We start from the raw sequence: 25467 nt of genomic DNA, 5'->3' as shown, positions 1-25467 counted from the left end.
TCAATTATTTTAATTATATCAGTCTTCTATTCCTACCAGTGCCTTAAAGTTATCTATTTTAATTTTACAATAGTAACAATTAACCCTATATTTGTTTAATTACTTTTATACTGATTTCCTATGCTAAACTTTCCTATACATCTGAAATTTCTTTCATTTAGTTTATCTTTGCCCTCATCCAAGCTAATATCTCTTGCAAATTTGTCATACATTTTCCTACTTAAGTGTTAACTATCCTTTCCAAAAAAAGTTTCCTCCTCCTACAATTAATCCTACAAGTCCAACCAGTTAATCTATTCATCTTTACATATTAATTTTAGCCCAGCATTTAGCCCTAGTGACCTAACTAAAATTTTATCTCCAAAATTAAATTTCTTTTAACCCTATTTTTAATCCTAATATTACCCCTTTTTAAACTTTTTGAATGCCAGTGTTAGTCTTAGCTGATACCTCCCTTGCATGAAAAGATTAAGCTCCTCTCAATTTCTGTTGTCACCTTGCACAGTTTATACTTCTGTTTTGTCAACTTTGGTTAAAATAACCTCCAACTTTTCCTCCAACCTGCAAACTTTACATATAAATAGAACAACTTCACTACTAGCTTTAGGTTACAGTAGTCTAGAATTTCCAAATAAAACCATTCATTGCATCTATCACACCTAACAAACTGGGAATATTTTATCTTCTAACTAGTCTTAACCATTGTATTATTTGCAAAATTAAAATAACACTCAATACTACAATTAAAAGACAGTAGCCTGTTGTCAACATTGTTAAGACAAAGTTTGTTAAATAAAACAAATGTATTCAGTTTGTGTTAATCTTACTGAAAGTTTAATTGTAACCAAGTCTAAAGAACAGTTATATACTTATTAAACCTAATATAACGTTACATTACTAAAATTAAATAAAGCTTATACATATTTGGTCCCCAATCTTACTAAAACGACTTGAATGTTTTGTTAATTAACTTTAATTTAAAAAAAATAAAAATAATAAAACCAAAACATTTAAAAATTTACATTATTATTATTAAGAATTTAGCCTTTATTGTCTTCTTCCAAATTTCACCACTTATATAATCACAGCTAAAACATGGAAAACAACTCTCTCTCACACAGTTATTTGTGTATTGATGTTTATACGCCTAGAAGTATCAGGTTTCCTCGATCTTTTCCTCCTTCCTTAATTATTCGTTTCTGCCAAGTGTATTTATACATTGTACACATGGGCCAGAGTAGCCCACACTTACTCATTCTCCTTTCAGGGCAATGTCCATGCACCATCTACATACACACTTGGTGCAAATAAATCATTTCTCTTTATAATTCCATAATTAATTGCACTTTAATCAGATAGGTATTAACTATAAAACATTTACATAAAACCCTTTTAATGTTTAGTAATTAAATCCTAAACTAATGTGGAGTCTAGTTCAAAGGTGGCCTTTTTTTCCCCCCTTTTTCTTTTATTTAGAATATATATATTTTACTGTGGAAAGGTGTTTAGGACTATGCTCATCATGTATGCAGAACCTGTCTAGTTCACGTGCTAGACATTTTTCCTCCAATTTTTGTCAAAATAACTCATTGTAGTATGTAGGAGTATCTACTATTGTGTGTGTGTGTGTGTGTGTGTGTGTGTGTGTGTGTGTGTGTGTGTTCTGATATTGTTCTGGGTACTTTATAAGCTGTTGTAAGTAGCGTATTTTGTACTGTTTGTAATACGTTTTTGCTTGCATCATAACTGTTGGAGTTTTATTTGGTTTGAATTTCGCGCAAGGCTACACAGTGCTATCTGCACTAGCCATCCCTCATTTAGCAATGAAAGACTAAAGATTAGGTCATCACCACCCACCGCTTTTTTTTTAATAACGAATACTGGAATTGATCGTCGACGAAATCAACAAATTTTTCGTTGTCTAGTATTAATAGTTCTAATGGAACGTTTATTTCACCCTTTATATCATACAATAAGAAATAAAAGTAACAATACTATGAAAAACGAGCCTTATCGACATACTAGTCTCCTGATTAAATAGGTTTATGACGAATAAAACAACCTTACATAACCAAGACCGGTTTTTACGAACACACAACATTACCAAACAGAACAAGTTCTAACCAAACGCCATGATTTGTTTGTTTTTTTAAAAAAACTATGCAAGAGTGAACGTAGAGTTTTTTTCTTAACTCTTAAAAACTTAAACTAAAATATCTAAATGCCACATTTCCCATGCATGCAGATTCCAGTATGAAATATTTAAAATTATAATTATTTGGTTAACATTAGGTTATCATCATCATAACACCGTACAACTTGATATTCTCCGAAATTTAAAATTTGCATTTTCTTTCCCTGTATAACTGAAGCACGATCTTAATAGATGAGTTTATGAATATGCTGTAATACAATAGGAAGAATAAAACTGGTTCTACTTATTGAACGGAACAAATGTTTGACGCTTAGTCATCATAGATTGTGACATATACAATTTGTGGAATTTTTCACGTTTCGCCGAAACAGGAGTTTTCTTGTTTCGAATCCCACATAACCTTCCTCCCTTGTCTTTATTTTGCCCCTCTACACATTAAAGAAAGTTTTATAAATCTAATAAAGTTTACAGAAATAGTTTGACAAGTGAAAATGCTCCAGACATCACAATCACAACACTTATTGAAAGTCCACTGGCTGCATTGCATTTATCTTCAAAACAGTGGCAGACATTTGTACGACTTCCATAGCCTGCCCTATAGATGCAGTCTTTTTCATCGGTAGGTAGAGCACACTGACGAATGATACGCTTGTTTGCAGCTTCTGAAAATAAAATATTAGTCTTAGTACTACAAGTTAAAAAGTAATTGTTAATATCAATTCGCTATAATATTTGAAGGTAAATTTACGAGGGCATTTTTATTAAATCAATTTCCATGATTTGTAAAATAAAACAAAAAAAAAACTTTCTGCTTTGCTAAGAAGTGATAACAGTAGTGTTACCAATCCTAAGTGCACGTTAAATATACTATGCAGATGCTGAATTATAAAAAAATGTAACACTTATCTTCTTACATTACATAGATAAAGTAACGCAACATTTATCTCCAACGTAGCTTATCTTCAGTGTCACTAATCCTATTTCGATATACTAGATTTTGTTTACCGATCTCGAAAAGGAAGCATGAATATAACAAACATTTGTTAAAAATAATTCAAATACATAAAATTATAAAATAGAAGTCTATGAAAACTTACTTTTATCTAAAACTGTTACAAGCATTACTTCAATACAATCACTTTCTAACTGTTTTGGAAAACCTTTAATAATATGAACTGTACAAATAACACTTAAATAGGAATGTTTTAAATGCATTTGACTTGTTAAAATTACTTACCATTTAGCATCTCAAAGTCGATCCACTGTTCTATTTTTCTACACCCGGTGTACTTAGGTCCTTCCTTTAATTCACTGCAATTCTTAAGATACGAGTTATCCGAAACGTCTTCGCACCCATCATGGTGTTTTGAATTACACTCGTAGCACTGAATGGCAAAACCTGAGAGAAATACGCAAATATGCATGTAATTGCTATAAATACATTAATAGAATATGTACATGTCCGAAACATTTTGTCTCAAAAGTTCAAAAACTCACTTTCACGGAGAATATGTAAATGTACTTGCAAAGGATAACTGAAGGCTCTGGGTTAGTTTTAGCAGCTTGCATCTGTCTACTAATACAAGTATGACAGATTTACGTATTGATACCGTAATAACCTTTATAGCTGTATTTAAGAAATGTGTAATTTATAAGTCACAGATATATATATATATATATATACTCATCATGTTAAATGTTTGAGACAAAAGTACCATTTGAGGTTGTATAAGCAAAAAAACAACTGTACGCATCCCTTTTCAAATGCGAAGATATATAAAATATTATATGCTCAATACATTAATATTAAAACGATTACTTGAGCATCACCCCATCGTAACAGTTCAAAACACCACTTCAAGTCATGCTGTATCTGTAAATAGTGCATATCAACAATAATATTGTAGTTTCCATCGGAAAAATAACATCTTTTGTAATGCTTAAATGTCAAAAAGCATGCAACTCCGCCCTGGTAGCTTTCCAATAACTTATCTAGTGTATGAAGATAAATTTCTTAGCACCTTCTTCATTAGTCCAATTTGACAGAAATCCATAGCATGTTTCTATATGGAACAGCATGAATAAACATTTCATCCTTTAGCTTCTTGAAGTGTTCGAAAATTCTTAATTATTTTAGGTAATGAGGTACACGTTGATGGATTTTGTAAACAACCTTCGTGTTAGTGGCGTATTATTACAACATGTCACACTAATTATCGCAGCTGGAGTTCCACTTGAAAAACGTCTTTTTGAATGATCCTTGAGTCTCGCAGTTTATCCATTTTTTTTCATTGTTTAATAACACCATTAAGAGCAAGGATATCCAAGCTTGGAAGTTCAAAATTATCAATCAGAATATATCATTTGACCTAGTATATAAATGAAATGAAAGGGCCGTTTCATATTCTTACCGAAAACGATCAGTTTTTTAATTTTTTGTCGGCACCAAACAATGCTAAAACGTAGTTCTGATACACAATTAAGCTGTGACTTTAGATCGTCACGTGACTTGCATATTCAAAAATCGCTTTAATAATAGCTTACTCATTTTGTCGTAGTTATGACTGAAAGTTGCCAAAACCGGTAAATGTTTTTAGTGTCGTTTTCATAAATCGAGAAATTAATAAGAAATACCGTGGTAAATTATTTAATTAGAACAGTTGTTTATTGTACAAAATATACGTTTCGACAAAACCTTGGTCTCTTCTCTAAGGATTATTCTGAAACAAATTGATTGATTTTGACAGTAACATTTCACAGATCTTTAGCCTCTCCCAGTAGCGCAGTGTTTGCGGACGCACATCGATAGAAACCGAGTTTCGATGCCCATGGTGGACAGAGCACAGAAAGCTCATCATGAAGCTTTTAGCTTATTTCCAAACAAAAGATCTTTAAATGTTGCGAGGTGGTCGTCCTCTTCCTCGCATAACAAGGAATATTTTACTCAATAATTAGTTGGAAAGTATTAAAAATATGTATAACGTGACGTCAGAAATTTCGTATGAAAAGTGTCTGCGGAGCGTGATCCACAGGACACGGAAATTGGTAACAGCAGATCGAATGAATATGCACATGATAAAGCACTTCATCCAGTTGTCACTGGACGTGACATAATACTTTTTCATACAATACGCAAAAACTGTTGAACAGCATTTCTGGAGAATGACACTGTGGTCAGAGTACCTTATTTTGAGCTAGAATTTTCGCGCAAAACTATTCGAGAACTACCTTTTAGCCGTCCCTAGGGCGCCCAACTTAGAATCTAAGGGCCGCGGGCTCAAATTCCCGCCGTACCAGCCGTGGGGGCGTTATAATGGTACAATCAATCCCATTATTCGTTGGTAAAAGAGCAGACCAAGAATTGGCGGTGGATGGTGATGACTAGCTACCTTCTCTAGTCATATACCGCTAAATTATGGACGTCTATGGCAGATAACTCTCGTGTAACTGTGCGCGAAATCCAACAACAAATACTTTAATGGATGTAGTGTGTATGTTAGCATCTACGTGTCCCACCAAGATTACAGGAAAATCTTATGTCAATAATATTGATGTAGGGATGAAATGTTAATTGTTTAAAGACTATTCTTAGGATGTTTTAAACTTAGATCTAAAGAAAGCATAAATATGATGATGAGAGATAAAGCAAAAAGGCAAAGGAAACGACGGGTTCAGAATCTCTCAAGACAAGTCAAGAAACATATCGCAATATGTAAAGATGAGAAAGAGCTGCAGAATCGGAAGAGACTCAGGAGGATGTCTTAATGTGGAGGAAAATGCACAACAAGAACACATCCTCCACTAGGCCCTGGGCCCGGCCAGGTTGTTATGGCACTCGACTCGTAATCTGCGGGTCGCAGGTTCAAATCCTCGTCGCAACAAACATATTCACCCTTTCAGCCGTGGAGGCGTTATAATGTAACGGTCAATCCCATTATTCATTGGTATAAGGGCAGCTCAATATTTGGCGGTGGATGGTGATGTCTAGCTGCCTTCCCTATAGCCTTACATTGTTAAATTAGGGACGGCTAACGCAGCTAGCCCTCGTACAGATTTGCGCGAAATTCCAAAAACAAAATCAAATCACTAGGACCACACGTGAGGGTTTCATTATATCCTTATTAACGTAGTTTGTAAACACAGTACTGAAAAGTTAGAGTTCTTTAAAACTTATCTTTTTAATAACAGGAAGCATTTATTACGCAAAACGTTAGTTTATATTAGTAATATTTATGAAACTTCTATATCTGCGTTGAACATTACATACGACTTAAAAGCACAATTCGAACACTTCCCGTACAGTACTTCAGATAAAACTACTTTGTTAAAAAAAAAATGTTCATTTTCTTTTTATAATATTTTAAAACTATATACAAGAAAGGAAGCGTTTCTGCTCGTGATTATAATTTTGCTAAAAAAACTACAATACTGGTTATGTTTAAGTTCTAAATTTAATAAAATTAGAGACTGAAAACCAGCAGAATTTCATTAGATATGTAAAACAGTATTAATATCGTAGAAGACACGAAATGAAACAAATAGATTTAACACAAAATAATCTGAAATTCATTCTAGTTAAAGCGGTCCAAACCTGTGAATTTAAGTTTGCGCAAGGCTACAAGAGAGCTATCTGCACTGGTCATCCCCAATTTAGTAATGAAAATGGAGTGAAGGGTAGGTGGAAGTTACAAAATATTGGATTTTATGATCGTATGCCACATACTTAGACATACAGCAAGATCATTTATTTCATGATAGAATCCATTGTCCATTAGCAACGATTAGTTGTATTTTGATGCCCAAGAGGCTGTTAGTATAATAATATATTTGACATAAAAATATATAATTTTAACAAAGTATGCAAAACATTAGGCAAAATAAAATAACCTGTATCAAGGATTTATGTTACTCTTATTTAATCGAGTGTATTTAGCGTGTATATATATATAATCCAAAGATGGTATCATCTGTAGTTATCCTTTTACGGTATTTGAGATTTTCAGAGCATAATACCGACACATGCTAATATCTCTTTTGAAAGACTGTTGCGATGTTCAAAAAGGTGTATTGGAAGGATTATAATAACAAAAATAAAACTTCTAAACAATACGGTTCTGAAAGTTTATAGTGCAAATACGATTTTTTTTCCCTTTAATCAACAATTAACGAAAATTGATGCTGTTTTCGAACTATTCTTAGACTCAAATTTTAACATACTAACCAATGAAAGGTTCCTTTCTTTCACTCAAATGTTACGCATTTAATCCCATAACACAAGAATACAGTTTATATTAAATTAGATGTTACTTCATATAGTAAGTTTTCAGTTTTATGAAAAACAATTGAGTATCTGAATGGAAAATAGTCAAACTTCAGCAATTTCTGATCGCTACCTGAAAACTTAACTATGGGGCGTGGTATCGTTTGGAAGATAATTGAAAGGAGCTACAATAAACAGAATTGCGAAAAAGAAATTTTGCCATTTGGAAATCTGTTAATTTGAGTTGAAAATAATGAGGAACCAGGGAGTTTAAATGAAATAATTATTTTGGACTGTTCAACGAATAATGCAAGATTCTTTGTAAACTACATGGTGTAAATAGTTCGGAAATGTACATGTTTGTCACAAATCATATTCTTATTAAGGAAAATTGTAACTTCAAAATGATCTCCAACAAGTGGAAATAGCTTGGAATACCTTACTTTTTTTTTTACGTTTATTTGTAACATGAATCTACATTCAAACAACTCAAATATAATGCAACTAATGTAAAAAAAAAAAAGCATAACAAACAAGGTTCTTATTAATAAGAGTTGGACATTGAAAATAAAACAAATAATCTATGCACATAGACACTCTTGGATAATGAAATGTTTATTACTATGCATAGTATATGCGAGTGTGTTGATAGGATGCATCACTTTATTGTAACTAAAATATTTAATAGTATTATCATATTATTCATCTCATTAATTTGCATTAGTACTCGAACCTCCCACTTTGTTGTTCTTTACCTTAAATGTTCTCAAAGCCTTCGAGTCACCCCTTTTTCTTGTTATATGCATACTACTCTTACTAATAGAATAACATACGATGTCTTTATTACAGAAGTATATTCTAACTAGCACTAGTTGGCATAGATCTGTATTGTGTTAAGAATATCACGTGACCTTCCAGTTAGGCATGTGCGATTAAGAATATTTACATAAAGGTAATTAAATGATATCACGTGATCGGTAGATTTAATATGCATCTCTAAGAATACAAAAGTAACACACAGCGGTAGATATCGTAGAATTCTTTAATTTTTTTGTTTATTTCATTCAACTTCTACCAAGGGTAGGCATTCTAGAATAAATTGGCAATTTTCTTTTATCTGCATTTATCCATTTATTTACAGATGACAAAAATGAAGAATATCGCTATAATTTTATTCAATAATTTGAAATTACGGAAAATAAAATACTGAACTTTTAATTATTTCAGAAGAAAAGGTTTACCAAATCTTCGATAGTCAGTGCTTCATAACGTACGCGTGTGTGTGTGTGGCAAAGTTTTATAGCGCGCTTTTTAAAAAAAAAATATATATATATTATATATAATCAAAAAATAAATCAACCCATATTTCAGCTAGAGTGTAATAAATAAATTATGCTTCAATTAGTGAATCATTAAAAATAAAGAAAATGTACTAATTATATAGTTAACATTTAAAATGGAATAACCTTTAAACAATTATAAATTCCTGAACACGTTTCAGAGTATCGACATTCCCAGGACGAAAAAAAACAAACCGTAGGGGATTTAAGACCGAGTATTTCCAACAGTCTATGTCAGTCACAAAAATAAAAATTATCTTGTATAGGTTAAGGTATATATATATATATAAAATAAAACACTCATAGTGTTTATATAGTATATATATAACTTAAGTTAAATAAGGAGTACATAATAAAAACTCATTAGTCAAGTTATGTGTCCAAAGATGCTCATTTCAAAATTATACAGTCTAGAATTCTCTGTGTTCAGAAAATCACATAGAGAAAGAAGGCAAAAGTTTGTCATTTAAAGATGTTTTAGGAAAGCAGGTAATACTGTGTTGAATCTTTTATAGAAATCCAGAAGGTGGACGAAATCTTCGTCTCTGTATTACTATTAGTGAAAATTACCGGTACATTCACAGTCCATTGTAAACTATTGAAATCCACAAAGGAATAATAATATTAATAATTTATATTATACAACTATACATTATATATAGATATACTTAATATAAATAATAAAGTGTATTCGTAATATTACCACCATTAACAATGATATAACCTTTGTTCACATGAACTTAAATACGTACCTGAATCAAGATGTACCGATATAAGCAACAACATGAAGAACGCAGTTTTTCTTGAGTAAAGAATCATTTTCGTAAAATTGGATAGGCTAGGAACACAATCAGAAATACTACAAACAAGTCGAAACACTGATTACAGCCTCGTATTGCCGACTATTTCACCGATTTGGTGCTGGTGGGAAGAAATCATGGCACGTGATCAACATACGGGGAAGCGCAAGTCACGTTGTCGTCACATGGGGCCAGTTCAAACCACCCTGTACTTGTTGCCCTCTTGTTTTTATTATAGATAACACTCCCCCCCTCAACTTTACGGAGAAAAAGAAAAATAGTACTTTTACATCTTTGCTGAAACATGATAAGTACATTGAGCAATCAGAACTAGTTAAGATGCAATACACAGACCAACCGGATAGGTTTCTAGTCACTACATGATGTAATATGAAACTGCGACTTGCCCCGAGTATATTTCAGTCTAATCAGCAGTCACTTATTGGAAGTTCCAACGTAATATTTCCCTGTCTGTGATACTGTTATTTAATAGTAAGTACACAGTCACGAAGGAAAAAAAAATGATGATTCCCTGTTTTAGATCTTATTATAGATCCCACTCTTCGACCACCTTTCCTTTTATTTATGTTCTCCCTAAAACTTAGATACGTATATAATAAGACTGCATACTATATTGTACGCCTTTCATTCTGCAAACAAGTATGATGGTTAAGACTAGTCAAAGCATAAATTTCCATACGAAGAGGATCTATGATGGGTGTCTTAGCTAGGTCGTCTACCGTCACCCCTCCTTTAGCGGAAACAGTATACATGGGTTATTTTGTTTTAGGACTTTATACCCGAGAGATACGAAAAAGGCCTTCAAATGCTTGATTCGCTCAGTTATTGTAGATTTTTTGTAACTGGAAACTGTCCGACGGGGTCATAAGCTATCTAATTTTAGGACTTTTTTTTTTTTTTCGAGAAGAGGAGAAAAATACCCTGAAATTGAGAATATTTCCACTTTTTAAAATAAAGTTTTGGTTTTGAATTTGAAGACATCGGTACTTAGTCAGCCAAATTATAAAATTACCTTCCACAGAACTGTAGATGCAATGAGCATCTAATGAAGTCGTTAAAGTTTTAATAACAAAAGAAAGAAGTAAGGGGAACATTAAGTAACGTTGTCCCTTTATAATTTTGCTTCCCTAACGGGTATTCTCAACAACTATTAATGATTAGGTATATGTAAACCCCCATAAGTATATAAATGACGAGATGAAATTTTAAATTATTTGAATAACATTTAGGGTATATTAGAACAAACCCATTTTCAATTAAGCCTGATATTCCTTCACCACCGATACATTATTTTTATACAATTAGAATGTATTTTCTTAGCAAGATAAACCATATTAAATACCAATTATTACGCTGTTTTTAATTATCTACCTATACGTTTATTGACTAGGGAAAACGAAATGGTGCTACTTAAAACTCACAACTGCAACGTTGCTCAGGGCCCTAAAAAGAACTTAAATGTTGGGAAGAGTTGTGATCTAGAAAAATTCGATTAAGTACAAGGGTAGTCAACACAACAAAAGTGCAGAACAAGTAATTAAGAGTAAAGCTTTTTCTTGCATTTTACGATTTTTGGTAAGACAAGAATTAATCATTGATTGTATCATATCAGCAATATTTATTAGTCAGTTTTTTTCTAGATATTAGAATAGTCATTTACTTTTATGTTTTGTTATTAGCTCTATTTTATGTTGAAAATCATTTATTGTGTTCTAAATTATTTTCGGTTTTCTCAGTGTTAAACATTTATATGGTGAAAATACAATATATATTTGTTTTAAATTATTGTATAAGGCTGTTGTAAATACGAAATTTTGCTGTTCGAATGGCTGTTAAAAAGACATATATCAGTCAAATTCAAACGAAACTGTAGATTCACAGTTACTGATCTCAATACGAAACTGAAGTGACCCTTTCCTCTGGCCCGGTATGGCTGAGTGGTTAAGGCACTCCACTCCTCATCCGACCATCATGAGTTTGATTCCTCATAGCATCAAACATGCTCGCCCTTTCTAGCTGGTGAAAGAGTAGCCCGAGAGGTGGTGGTGATGATAGATTGTAAAATATTGTAAAAATATACCAAGACATATACCTATCTCATATTGTTTTTCTCTGTATATAAAATAGTTTGTTTTGAATTTCGCGCAAAGCTACACGAGGGTTATCTGCGCTAGCCGTCCTTAATTTAGCGGTGTAAAACTAGACGGAAAGCAGCTAGTCGTCACCACCTACCGCCAACTCCTGACCTACTCTTTTACCAACGAATAGTGGAATTAACCGTAACATTATTACTCCCCTACAACTAAAAGAGCAAGCTTGTTTAGTGTGACGTAGATTCGAATCCACGATCCTCGGATTACGAGTTGGGTGCTTTAACCACCTGGCCATCTCGGGCTAAATAAATAAAAAATAATAATTCACTGTCTTTCTTGTTTTTTTCTTTCACATTTTGACTCTTTTTGTGCTTTTTTGTGTGAATAATGAACAACTCGTAATACATAATGCAAAATATTTTATCTATAATTATAAGAAATTATTCTTGAATAAATGCTTTTAAATAAACAGTATGATTAGCAACGTTGAGAACAGGTACGACGACTAGGTTAATATGGAATGATTTACCACTGCCAACATACTATTATTGTTTTCTTAGATTTTTTGTTATGATTTTATTTACCGTTTATTTATTATTCTTTCTGTTGTCTAGTTTAACTATGAATTTTTTTAGTCCTAACTCACCTTTTTGCTATAGCGTCTTGAATTTGAGTATTTGTATTATGAAACTGACACAAGCTTACCCTAGCGGGGACCTACAGATATTAATGTGCTGAAACATTATGTAAATTAGCAAGTCACATGAAACATGTTTTGCATTCAATGTTTCAAAATATTATGTTTTCTATGATGACTATCTAGGAATAATGCAGTGTCGAAGATAAGCTGAAATGTTATCTAACTCTTAACAAAATTTTGCGTCTCTTTATTGAGTTTCATTGTTTTATAATTATGGCTTCAAAGTTTTATGTGTTTTACTTGTATGGTATGATTTAAAGTGAATATTTTATAGAAAATGGTAAGCTTTACTATTTTAAGTATTAGTAAACTAATTATTTAGAGAATAATATGTGACGATCACCTAAAATAGTGGCAACCTGTTCTTTCTAACCAATGATGACGTCAATAAAATGATGATGTCCACATCGTTCGCTCATAGCATAAATAACCACGTGATCGTCTTTAACCAGTGCAATGTCATATGAATCTACACATTAGTTTCTCCGTTTCATGAAATTTTAATAGAAACAGTAAGTCATTCATTTATTATCTTTAGTTGCAGCAGAAATGAATTAATAGAAAAATGATATAAAGATGAAAGACTTTTATAATGAACATGATGATTGGTGTTTCTCAAGATAGTTTAGACAATTAGTATGTCGTCTGTGTAATTATAAAAAATCCTAATGGAAATATTTATGAAATAAACAACAATTTTGCCCTGTCTTTGATTTTAAAGTATCGTAAAATAAACCGCTGCTGTCAAAAACAAAACATTGCTATTGTCGATGTTTCGAAATCTTTGTCTAATATATAGCAACAATGTTTAAAACATGGGGTAATTAAAATAATAACAACCTCGCATATTTAATTAGAATCAACCTTTTGTTGTAGCATTAGTAATATAGTCGTTATTAGTGTTTTGTATGACAATATAATGAACTTGCATAGGTAGTGACAATGTATCGCAGAACGGCTGATATGGGCATTAACACTTTTATTAATAAAGCAGAGAACAACGTTTCAACCTTCCTGGGTCATCGTAAGGTTAACAAAGAGAGAATTTGCAACTGACCGTTGCTGCTGGGCACATGTCTTAGGAACGAGAGTATAGCGGGTAGGGGGCATTGCAGTTAGATGTTAGGTTATTAATCAGATTAGTATAGGTATAAAGGTGTTCCTTTATATAGGTTTAATTTTGGTTTTTGTTGTTGTATAAGTAGGTTTTAATTACTGTTCACAGGTGAACTTAATGGTGATGTGTATAGAGTTAACGTGGTTGGGGGAAAAAAACAACTAACATCTAAATTCAACACTCTATACAATCCTGTACCCGTTATACTTACGTCCTTAAAACATGTGTCCGGCAACGGTCAGTTATAAACTCTTTCTGTGTTAACGTGAAGATGACTTAGGAAGGTCAAAACGTTGTTTTCTGCTTTATTTAATAAAAGTGTTAATAACCATACAAACCGCTTTGAGATACATTTTTATTCCAAGTGGATTTCTCGTCATCAGTGTAGTGACAAAGTTTTATCATTGATAATTACATTTCAGAAACCATAGTTTAATGAAATACAAAATATATATTTAAGTGATATGCGTAACTACATGTTTACAGTGAACTCTCTAATTCAAATATAATGTAAAGAGGTGTTATATTTGACTTTTATTTTAGAAAGTTTTTTATAATTATGGTGTCACGCGTTAAAATAGAACTTTAATTTTATTGTAAGCACGCTGAAACACTGTTTTGTGATAATTCTTGTTGAATAATAAATGAATCATTTAAACATTAGGTAAAGAAATTTCAATAATTAAAGTACAATCTACATATGTAGAGTTTATTATTAAATATATTGTATATTATGATTACTGTTTAATAAAATTCATTTAGCGATTTGTAAGAGTGAATATTAATATTATGAAAGTGTTATAGTAACTAATGCTAAGCATGTATATGACAAGCGTTAAATTGTTATTAAAAACTTTTATCTCTTTGCCCGTGGAAAAAATTCAGCATGACAGTCCAACTCTGATCTACTTTTATATTGCAACTTTTTTTGTTTGGAAATTTCGCACAAAGCTACTCGAGGGCTATCTGTGCTAGCCGTCCCTAATTTAGCAGTGTAAGACTAGAGGGAAGGCAGCTAGTCATCACCACCCACCGCCAACTCTTGGGCTACTCTTTACCAACGAATAGTGGGATTGACCGTCACATTATACACCCCCACGGCTGGGAGGGTGAGCATGTTTAGCGCGACGCGGGCGCGAACCCGCGACCCTCGGATTACGAGTCGCACGCCTTACGCGTTAGGCCATGCCGGGCCTATATTGCAACACAGTAATCGCATAGTCTTAATCTACCTAAGTTTAAAGATGTACAAAATAACATTTAATGTTCTTTTCAGCGTGACTATATCCTTCAAACAATTTTGACGTTAGTGTCCACATTGATTGTGACTGACCTTTGTAATTTTTTAAACTCCTGTCTTCAGATTGTATGCGGGCGAGTTGCTATTGGTGTCTTAACTTCAGACAGTCTGAAATTTCTAAATAATAGCTTTCAAACCCTGTGTGTTGTGTACGTCAATATCTCCAAGTTTTACATTGATCACGTGCTGTCACAAATAACTGTGTATGTCGTAAACATCAGGTACGGGCTCGTTAGTTTTACGAACTTAGAAACGACATAGAGAAATGTGTGTTTCGTGATAAACAATCCAAAAGTTTTGTAAGTATTGGTAATCAGTAACTCATTTAGTTGTGGGGGCATTATAATTTAGGTATGATTTGTGGAACCGTGTCCTTCAGGATATTGTCTGAAAGAATTGATTGATCGTTTTGGAACTAAGTACACAGTGGGTTGTCTTTGCTCCGCAAACTACGGGTATCAAAACCCGATTTCTAGCGGCGTGAGTCAGCATACATACCTCTGTGCTGCTAGGGGGATATCTGAAAAACTATAGACCGTTTAGAAATGTATTCCGTACTTTCACAAGTTTTGTCTGCGTTTGGAGGTGATCGATGGTTATTTAGCAAATGGACAAATACAGTAAGTCAGTCGCTTATTACCTTTAATATAGATAACCAAATTTAAGATGATTAAACCCAGACATTGATGACTTGTATCTTCACAGTATGTTTGTTAAAATCCTACGGTAATAATAATGATTAACTACATATGAAAGACAGTCTTTGTAGAACATGTATAAATTCTTTTATCCTTAATTAGTAAACTTGTTATAATTACATCATAAACGTTTTGTTGGCAATATGAATAATTGTATAAAGTAAAAGTTTTAATTATTGTATTTTATTGCCTTTTTCGGGGTGATTTTCAAACCTACGAGGTATACTCATGTGTTCTGTACATTAGAGTGAGTTAAATCTAGTACTTTTAGAACAGGAAGTGTAATAATCTAGTACTGAAAATGTTTAATCACTTGATTGAGTTGGTTGTAGTTATTGTATTGTCCTTGTAAGTTTCAATAATTAGTGATAACGATATGTAATGTCCTTTGTTTTTTTAAGGCCTACACCTTGAAAAAAATGAGATCAAGCAACATGTGTGAATTATTTTGTTACATAAATTAGTATGTTTTATTGTATAAGAAACGTTGTATTGACGATGTGAAGTATTGCGTGAAGTCAAATCAGTAAAAGTGTGGGTTTTTTAATTATTGTATGATATTTCCTTTTTTTAGGGTGATTTTAAATCGATAGGTATGTATGTGTGGTAAAATATATGTAATTGTGATCATGTTACGTTAAATAATATAAAATGTCATTGAAAATGCATTATTGATAACATAATGTAAAAAAATTTTACCTTGCTTTTGTGACTTGGAATTTTTAAATTTACCTATTTTCCAGAACATTCCAGGTAGATTCAGTGCTGAGTAGCTGATAGAGAATTTTCTCGAACTTACAAGAATTTTCAAGATCTTTCCAGGTAGATTCAGTGAATTTTCAAGATCTTTCCATAGTAATATATATATATATATATATATATACAGGGGCTCACCACTCGCCGCTTCAGTTTAGTTCTAACTGCCTAGGTGAACACATAGACCTATCTGATTTTATCAGAGATGGCATCAAGAAGCTGCAAGCACTCTCCAGGCGCATTCTGCTGTGTATGTGGCCAATTTATCAAGACAAGGGAGAAAAAGTATGGCTCGAAACTTATCGGAAACTTCAAAATGGTGGTATTCCTGATGGATCTTCAAGGATGCTTTACCAAGCTTCCCTGTTATTTATGCCTTTGGGACAGCAGGGACACTGCAGCGCTCGACAACAGGAAGCACTGGCCACAACGGACGGAGTTCTCTGTGGGTAGGCACAATATCAAGTGTGAGCCACTAGTGGACCTCCAGAAGGTGTTGTTCCTACCATTGCACATAAAATTGGATCTTATGAAACAATTTGTCATAGCTCTTAATGAGGAGTCTGCAGGCTTCAAATACCTTCGAGACTTCTTCCCTAAGCTGTCTGAGGCAAAGGCCAAAGCTGGTGTCTTAGTTGGACTACAAATAAAGAAGATCCTGGAGTGCATAGAATTTCCCAAGAAGCTCAGTAGAAAGGGAAAAAAAAAAGCTTGGGGCAGCTTTGTTGCAGTGGTTCGGGGCTTCTTGGGCAATCATAAGGCCGAAAATTAGTGTGGAACTGGTTGAGGCTCTGGTGAAGAACCACGGCAAAATGGGTTGCAGGATGTCCCTGAAAGTCCATATCCTTGACGCTCATTTTAATAAATTGAAGGAAAACATTGGAGCATACTCAGAAAAGCAAAGCGAGCGCTTTCACTAAGATATCCTGGACTTTGAACACTGCTACCAAGGAGCGTATAACGAAAACATGATGAGAGATTATATTTGGGGGCTGATACGTAAAAGTGATTTACATTACAGTCGTAAATCTCAAAAAACTACTCACTTCTAAAAATTTTTGTTCATTGGGATTGTTCATTTTAGCGTTGTAAGTTCGCAGACATACCGCTGAGCCACTGGGGGGCCGGCATCATGCAACTTACTTAGTTTGCTAAAAAAAAAAACACCACCAGAACGAATGTAACTGCAGATCCAGTAATGTCAAGTACATCATCTGTACAGAGCACTGCTACAAATTACTTACTGCTAGATTCTAGTTACAATGTGAGTGATAGCCGTCCAAAAATAAAAAGAAAAGTGAACGAAACAATTGATCATTTGAATATGGCTATGAAAAAAAAATCACAACAAAATAACCTGCATTTCAAACAACTGTTATTTCAAATTATGAAAAAAGTAATGATTTCAATACACTGAACAGCTTGTTTTATAATACCCCTTTATAAATATTTAAAAGGACACTGCTTATTTTATTACTCGACACTGTAGTTTGCAAGACAATCTTCCACTATTACTCCAAATAACAAACGAATGTGGTGAAAGTGACGTATCAAGGCATTAATTTTACAAAACAAGCATTTAATGCATCGCAAACAGTGACAAAAAAGAAGGAACCATTAAAGTTGTTTGCATTTTAGTGCTATAATAGCTATAAGAAAACGTGTAATGAAGTGAAAATCATTTCTTGGCTGTGCTGATGATCATAATGTAGTTCTTCCAGTCATCAAGTGTACTGATGTTTGCGGTTGTTTCTTTAAATCACATACAGTAGGTACCTATTGTCTATTTCTTTACTAATTGCATTTAGGAAAAGAAAGAGCAATTTTTGTGTGGGCATGCCAACTAAAAATTTCATACGTTAAGATTACTCTGCGGTAATTGTTCATGGCCAAAGTTACCCCTTCTGAGTGTTAAAAGAACTGGGTGCTGGTGTGTTTCCAGAAACATATTCACTCGTTGTTCTTCAACTCTAGCAAAGAAAAATGAAAGGTTTACGTCTTTTTATATTGCAAACCGCGGACGTTCTCCAGTTTCCCATATGCGGCGGCCGCTGTTCGCACTGCGTTTGAAAAGCTAGTCATCACCACTCACCGTCAACTCTTGGGCTACTCTTTTACCAACGAATAGTGGGATTGACGGTACATTATAACGCCCCCACGGCTGATAAGGTGAGCATATTTGGTACGACGGGGATTTGAACCCGCGATCCTCAGATTACGAGTCGAACGCTTTAACCCACCTGGCCATGCCGGACCGTTTAAAAATATATGGTTCGACTGGGATTCGAACCCATGATTCTCAGTGGAGAATGCAAACGCCTTAACCCATCTGGGGCGGTATACACAGCACAAAGTTTTGGCTATGATGAAACACAACTAACCATTATAAAAGTCTACGAAGTAATTTGAATTGATAGATTAACTTCAACTTTTCCCGTCATTTAGGACGGGTCCTTTTGTTTGTATTTCATATATTCCACATACTAGAACTCATTCAAACCCCTTTTCTACGTGAGGGGAACTTTAAAAAGTGAAGATAGCGAATATATTAAATGGCAGTTCATTACTGATTTGCATAAATTTGAAGAACAAGAAGCCTTACGTCTTGGAAATAAATTCAGATCAACGCACATTCAATGGCAGAAGCAAAAAATTAACAAAACTAAGTTCACGTGTTACTGATGTCATAGAAGACTGCTTGAACTTACCAAAGTTCATAGGGGTGGCACTGCAGTTAAACTTGCAAAAACATCTGATAGAAAGTTCACGAATCATTTTGACAAACCGTTCTTGTTTAAACGGAAAAGTATGGTTTTTCGGTTAATAGATATCTCTGGATAAAAAAATTGTAAGGAAATAATTTGAAACTTTATCATTTTACCCTTCTTGAAGTATAATTTAACATACAAATTAACCCATCATCATTTGGAACTCCTTGCAGTTGTAATAAAATTCCTATTGTTCGGCAGTTAAGGCCTGGCATGGCCTAGCGCGTTAAGGCGTGCGCTTCGTAATCTGAGGGTCGCGGGTTCGCGCCCGAGTTGCGTCAAACATGCACGCCCTCCCAGCCGTGGGGGCGTTATAATGGGACGGTCAATCCCACTTTTCGTTGGTAAAAAGAGTAGCCCAAGAGTTGGCGGTGGGTGGTGATGATTAGCTGTCTTCCCTCTAGTCTTACACTGCTAAATTAGGGACGGCTAGCACAGATAGCCCTCGAGTAGCTTTGTGCGAAATTCCAAAACAAACAATGTTTGGCAGTTCACAGTTCCGTACAAATTATTGTTCGTATGTCATGAAATTAAAACGCCAGAAAACTACACTACCAAGGATGAAACATCAATTGTTTTCACGCTGCAAAAGATCACATGGCACTTTCTAGTGGTTTGGCAGATGTGTTAGAAATATGTGATACACATTTATAGGCTTGAAGTGTGTGAGACTATACTACATGACCATGAGTACAAGACGCACCAAATTTAACACTTCTTTCTTCTTATAAGTAAGGACTCGTAAAATATATGATTGTTTAAGTAGTGAAAGTGGCAAAAAGACAACAAACAAAACAACATACACAGTACCGATTCTTTGTAGGCCTTGAAAGATAAATTCATGAAAATGTCCATTTTATAAAAAAGGAAATACAATGATGATTTGATAAAGGCATTAGGAGGCGTAATCGAAGTGTTCCAGGCAACAGAAATGTGTTTTGAGAAACTGCTAGTCAGTACGAGTTTCCTCAGGTAAGTACAATCAGTCTTGATATACAGATTACTGTTGTAAAAGTAGAAGTTTGAGTAGTTCTCTGTGGTTTAATGTAATTTAAACTTCAGTAGTTTCAAGTTATGCGAAGTACAAAAATAATTTGTACAGCATTCATATTGTATAGAGTGTTACTCTCAAATGTATATAGCACATTTATCAATTACTTATCTCGTGATTTGTAACATTAAATGCATAAAAAATATATAAATAATAGCACAACCTAGACTAATTCAGGAACCTACGTACTTTATTAGCCTACTTCTGTAAATGTGTATAATACTTAAAATAACAGTTACGTTTTATTGATGAACAACCAACTACAGCATGTAATATTCTACTTTACAACAGACTTGTATAAGCTTCTACCGAAATTTGTTTAGCTTTAAAATACATCGGACCAGGATAAAATTAATGTACATTAACACAACATTTTCAATTATTGCTATCTTTATTATTATAATGCCAATTTTACAATCAAGTATTTTTTGCAATATGTATCGCAAATTTCTTTTCGTAGTTACTACAAAACTAAATTAATACACTTAATGGCCAAAAGTATGCGGACATCCGACCATCACACCTATATGTGCTTGTCGAACATCTCATTCCAAAAACATGGGCATTAATATGGAGTTGATCCCCCCTTTGCTTCTGTAACAGCTTCCACTTTTCTAGGAAGGCTTTTCACTAGATTTTGAAACATGGCTGAGGGGATTCGCTCCTCATCAGCCACAAAAGCATTAGTGAGGTCGGGCGAGAAGGCCTGATTCGCAGTCGGCATTCCAGGGTTTTGTGCAGGCCAGTCAAGTTCTTCCAGACCAACCTTGGCAAACCATGTCTTTTATGGATTTCGCTTTGTGCACGGGGACATTGTCATGCTGAAACAAAAAAGAGCTTTCCTCCAAACTGTTGCCACAAAATTGGAAGCACATAATTCTCTAGGATGTCAGTGTATGCTGTAGCATTAAAATTTTCTTCATTGGAACTAAAGAGTGCTGCCCAAACCATGAAAAACAGTCCCAAACCATTATTCCTCCTCTACAAAACTTTACAGTTCGCACTATGCATTTAGGCAGGTAGCTTTCTCCTGGCATCCTAGATTCGTCCATCAGACTTCCAGATAGTGGAGCGTGATTCATCACTCCAGAGAACGCATTTACATTGCTCCAAATCCAATGGCGGTGTGCTTTACACCACTGCAGCCGATGCTTGGCATTGTGCATGGTGATCTTAGGCTTGTGTGCGACTGCTCGGCCATGAACCCCATTTTATGAAGGTCCCGACGAACAGTTCTTGTGCTGACGTTGTTTCCAGAAGCAGTTTGGAACTCGGTAGTAAGTGTTGCAACTGTGGACAAAAGATTTTATGCGCTACGTGCTTCAGCACTCGGCGGTCCAGTTATGTGAGCTTTTGTGGCCTACCGCTTCGTGGCTGAGCTGATGTTGCTCCTAGACGTTTCCACTTCAGAATAACAGCACTCACAGTTGACATGGGAAAGCTGTAGCAGAGCAGAAATTTTACGATCTGACTTGTTGGATGACAGTGCCACGTTGAAAGTCACTGAGCTCTTCAGTACGACTCATTCTACTGCCAGTATTTGTATATGGAGATTGCATGGCTGTATTCTTGATATTACGCACCTGTTAGCAATGGGTGGGGCTGAAATAGCCGAACCCACTAATTAGAATAAGTTTCCACATACTTTTGGCCAGGTAGAGTGTATATAAATAAACTGAACTAATAAGAACCACCGTAGAAGCTGAGAGGGTGAAACGATTATAAAGCATTCAACCATCATTTACATATTGTTATTCTTATTGCCTTTATACTTAACAACTTAGGAACCAACAATATGTTTTGTTTGATACTAGCCAGTGATCATGCCGATTCTATATACAGTCATGTGAGAAAGTTAGGACACCCTATGAAAGAAAGCCTGTGTATATTTGTAACATTTTTGGATATATAGATAGATATTTAATCTCAATTTTAACAATACTGAGAGATTATAGGAATATAACTAAACAATTAAAACTGAAGAAAAGACTTTTCAAGATCTTCTGTAAATGTAATTCTACAAAAATGCATATTCTAACTGAGCAAAAAGTTAGGACACCCCCACATTTATTCCCACTTAAAATGGCTCAACTCACACACAGGTGTATCACACCAGGTGCACATGCTTAGAAGATCGCTCAGCATTTTGAATGAGGCTTGCCCTATTTAAACCTCAGACATTTAGTTTGGTGTTCTCCTGACTGTTGAAGTGAGAGTGAGCACCATGGTGAGAGAAAATGAGCTGTCTGAGACCTTCAGAAAGAAAATTGTAGCAGCTTATAAGTCTGGTAAGGGATTTAAAAAGATCTCAAAAGATTTTGAAATCAGCCATTCCACTGTCTGGTAAATAGTCAACAAGTGGAGGGCTTTCAAAACAACTGCCAGCATGCCCAGGCCTGGTCGTCTAATCAAGTTCACCCCGACAGCAGACCGCAAGATGCTAAAAGAGGTCTCCAAACACCCTAACATATCATCACGGGACCTACATTAGGCTCTGGCTACTGTTGATGTGAAAGTGCATGCCTCTACAATCAGAAAGAGACTGCACAAGTTTAACTTGCATGGGAGGTGTGCAAGGAGGAAACCTTTGCTCTCTAAGAGAAACATCAAGGCCAGACTGAAGTTTGCCAGAGTGAATGTAGACAAAGACCAGGACTTCTGGAATAATGTTCTTTGGACAGATAAGTCCAAATTTAAATTATTTGGACACCAGAACAGAGGACATGTTTGGTGTAAACCAAATACAGCATTCCAGGAAAAGAACCTCATACCAACTGTGAAACATGGAGGTGGCAGTGTCATGGTTTGGGGCTGCTTTGCTGCAGCAGGACTTGGACAGCTCACAATCATAGAATCCGCTGTGAATTCTACTGTGTATCAGAGGGTGCTTGAGGATCATGTGAAACCATCTGTAAGAAAATTAAAGCTGAAGCGGAACCGGACCCTGCAACACGACAGTAACCCAAAACATACCAGTAAATCCACCAAGGACTGGCTGAAAACTAAGAAATGGAGAGTCCTGGAATGGCCGAGTCAAAGCCCAGATCTTAATCCCATTGAGATGCTGTGGGGTGACTTGAAACGGGCTGTACATGCAAGTAACCCCTCAAACATCTCAAAGCTGAAAGAATTCTACATTGAGGAGTGGGGCAAACTTTTTTCAGATCGATGTCAGAGACAGGTAGATGGCTACAAGAAGCGTCTCACTGCAGTTATTTCAGCCAAAGGGGTAACACTAGCTATTAGGGGGTAGGGTGTCCTAACTTTTTTCTCAGTTAGAATGTGCATTTTTGTAGAAATTACACTTACAGAATATCTTGAAAAGTCTTTTCTTCAGTTTTAATTGTTTAGTTATATTCCTATAATCTCTCAGTATTGTTGAAATTGAAATTAAATATTTATATATCCAAAAATGTTACACAAATACATACGCTTTCATAGGGTGTCCTAAGTTTTTCACATGACTGTAGAAATCGGTGCTTGCATAACACTCGGGACAATAATTAAACAAGACAGCTGTTTGATAATTACTTTTAAAAGATCTTAACGAGATAGGTTATAAATATTGACAGTGGTATAATTTTAACTAACCAAAACTTTGTTACACGAACCATCAGTTTCAGGCTGGTACTAACCTTTCCTCAAATATTCACTTGTATTTAATCATTGCTTTTTGAAACGGTTTCCTTAAAGTATTAGATGTTCACTTTCGTCTGAATACTTATCCCCAAATTGTTATATTCTTGTTATTGGTGAAAAGAGTTACACCTTTCTATATTTTTTGTAACGTATCCAAATACTATTTTGAAATATGGATGCCTTATATGTGACGAAGGTACCTAAGTGAGTTAGTAACAAGTTTATGAACTTAATGCACAATACTAGAATCGGGCTTGATTTCCTGTGGTGTACAGAGCGCTGATAGCCCATCGTGTAACTTTGCGCTATTAAAAACATTCAAAAATATAGCTAATGCTTTCTACTTGCACTTTTTGAAATGTTACGGACGAATCCAATTATACAGTAACAAAACAGCTATTACAGCCTTGGTTGTTGTTTTGTTGTTGTTGTTGTTGTTGTTGTTTAATTGAACAGTTTCAGAAGTGATGACTTCATTTTTATCATAATACCTAAAAATTGAAAGGTGACAGAGAAAATAAGCATCAGAATGTATTGTGCATAACGTTTTATGTAAAGCTATCTGTATGATTCAATAATCATTCCTATAATGTGTGGCATTAATGGTAACATCCTTTGCTATGTGGAAGTCAATATATGGTAATGCTTATTTTTGCCCACATCACACTCCCATCAGGGCCATATATGTCACATTCTTGTATGAAAGCAAAGTTGAATCAAGTTTTATATTCTTTCCAAATGGAGATACATCAATCACCTGTATAGAGGAGGAAGCGCGAGACTCGCCTATGAAAGTAATATTACCCTATGTGTCGTTGTTGTGGTTGATGTGTTTTTGGAAACATCATAAGCGAGTTTATTTTTCTTTTGCTCTGAACAGAATGCATTAATTTAGTATCTGTCATACAGATGAGCTTTGCGAAATTTTCTAGCCATTTGTGCCTTCACACGACGTTCAATCACGAGTGGCTTGGAATTAGATTATCATTATACTAGTAGCACTTTGATCCACTTGTAGTCAACAACATGTCGTGATTGGTCAGCTTTCTTCCATCCGACGGCACTTTAATTGAGTGAAACATCTTTGAGATTTAGTCATGGTTTACGAACACTCTGAAGTTTTACTTAGAGTGGCAAATGATACAAGATTTTGTAAAGTTACATATAGCATAGACTGAATGACAAGTTCTTTGCATTCTATATAACATGACTGACTTACATAATAATAAAGTAAGAGGAATGATTGATATTGTTTATAACAATAATTTTGTTTGTCACAGCTGTAATGTTACAAATTTTGGTTGTCTACTGATTTCAAAAACTCGTAGAAGACCTTAGAGAAGAAGATGTGACATATTTTAATTAGAATTTCACTTGTTTATTTTTACTTCTAGTGCACGAAATCAAAATAAAATGTTAGCACTTCAATCCGATTAACATATGTACATACGTTGTGGGTGTTTGTGCACAAAAACTAAATGTTTTCATCACTTAGTGGTGAAAACAAAAGTTCATTAGATATGAATTATATTTTTGGATTTTATATTTCAATAATCCTTGATATGTAAATGTACACCACGATAAGCCATAAAGTTGAAATTCCTTCTTGTGATCTTTTTTGTTACATAATATAAAATTTAAAATATATTGCACCATTTATTGCAATACCATTGCTAGCTGTAATAACAATAAATGTATTTTAATAACGTCATGCCAGCATATATAAAATTCCTTGAGAATTTTAAGTACCTTCTCCCTATTCCAGTTAC

At 34.4% G+C, this 25467-nt stretch overlaps 2 protein-coding genes across 2 annotated transcripts; one reads left to right on the top strand and one right to left on the bottom strand.

The window, feature by feature from the left end:
• Positions 1 to 1910: 1910 nt before the first annotated feature.
• Positions 1911 to 9751, bottom strand: LOC143252788 (UPAR/Ly6 domain-containing protein crok-like). Its single transcript, XM_076505490.1, has 3 exons — positions 9508 to 9751; positions 3393 to 3554; positions 1911 to 2817 (listed from the first exon to the last, which is right to left on the bottom strand). The coding sequence occupies exons 1-3, from the start codon at positions 9572 to 9574 to the stop codon at positions 2621 to 2623; spliced, it is 426 nt and encodes a 141-aa protein (XP_076361605.1). The 5' UTR covers positions 9575 to 9751; the 3' UTR covers positions 1911 to 2620.
• A 5252-nt stretch (positions 9752 to 15003) lies between these two features.
• Positions 15004 to 17675, top strand: LOC143252787 (uncharacterized). Its single transcript, XM_076505489.1, has 2 exons — positions 15004 to 15406; positions 16228 to 17675. The coding sequence occupies exon 2, from the start codon at positions 16446 to 16448 to the stop codon at positions 17010 to 17012; it is 567 nt and encodes a 188-aa protein (XP_076361604.1). The 5' UTR covers positions 15004 to 15406; positions 16228 to 16445; the 3' UTR covers positions 17013 to 17675.
• Positions 17676 to 25467: the final 7792 nt, after the last annotated feature.

The sequence above is a fragment of the Tachypleus tridentatus genome, chromosome 6 (genome assembly GCF_004210375.1).
Source record: "Tachypleus tridentatus isolate NWPU-2018 chromosome 6, ASM421037v1, whole genome shotgun sequence".
NCBI classification, from domain to species: Eukaryota; Metazoa; Arthropoda; class Merostomata; order Xiphosura; family Limulidae; genus Tachypleus; species Tachypleus tridentatus.
Note: the sequence above shows the minus strand (reverse complement) of the source record. Positions and strands in the feature narration are given on the sequence as shown.

Excerpts from the sequence above, each read along its gene's own strand:
- LOC143252788 (XM_076505490.1), bottom strand. The coding sequence starts at position 9,574 with ATGATTCTTTACTCAAGAAAAACTGCGTTCTTCATGTTGTTGCTTATA. Across the intron at positions 3,555-9,507 it reads ATCGGTACATCTTGATTCAG|GTTTTGCCATTCAGTGCTAC; the intron begins GTACGTATTTAA and ends TATTTCTCTCAG. Across the intron at positions 2,818-3,392 it reads CGACTTTGAGATGCTAAATG|AAGCTGCAAACAAGCGTATC; the intron begins GTAAGTAATTTT and ends TTTTATTTTCAG.
- LOC143252787 (XM_076505489.1), top strand. The coding sequence starts at position 16,446 with ATGGCATCAAGAAGCTGCAAGCACTCTCCAGGCGCATTCTGCTGTGTA.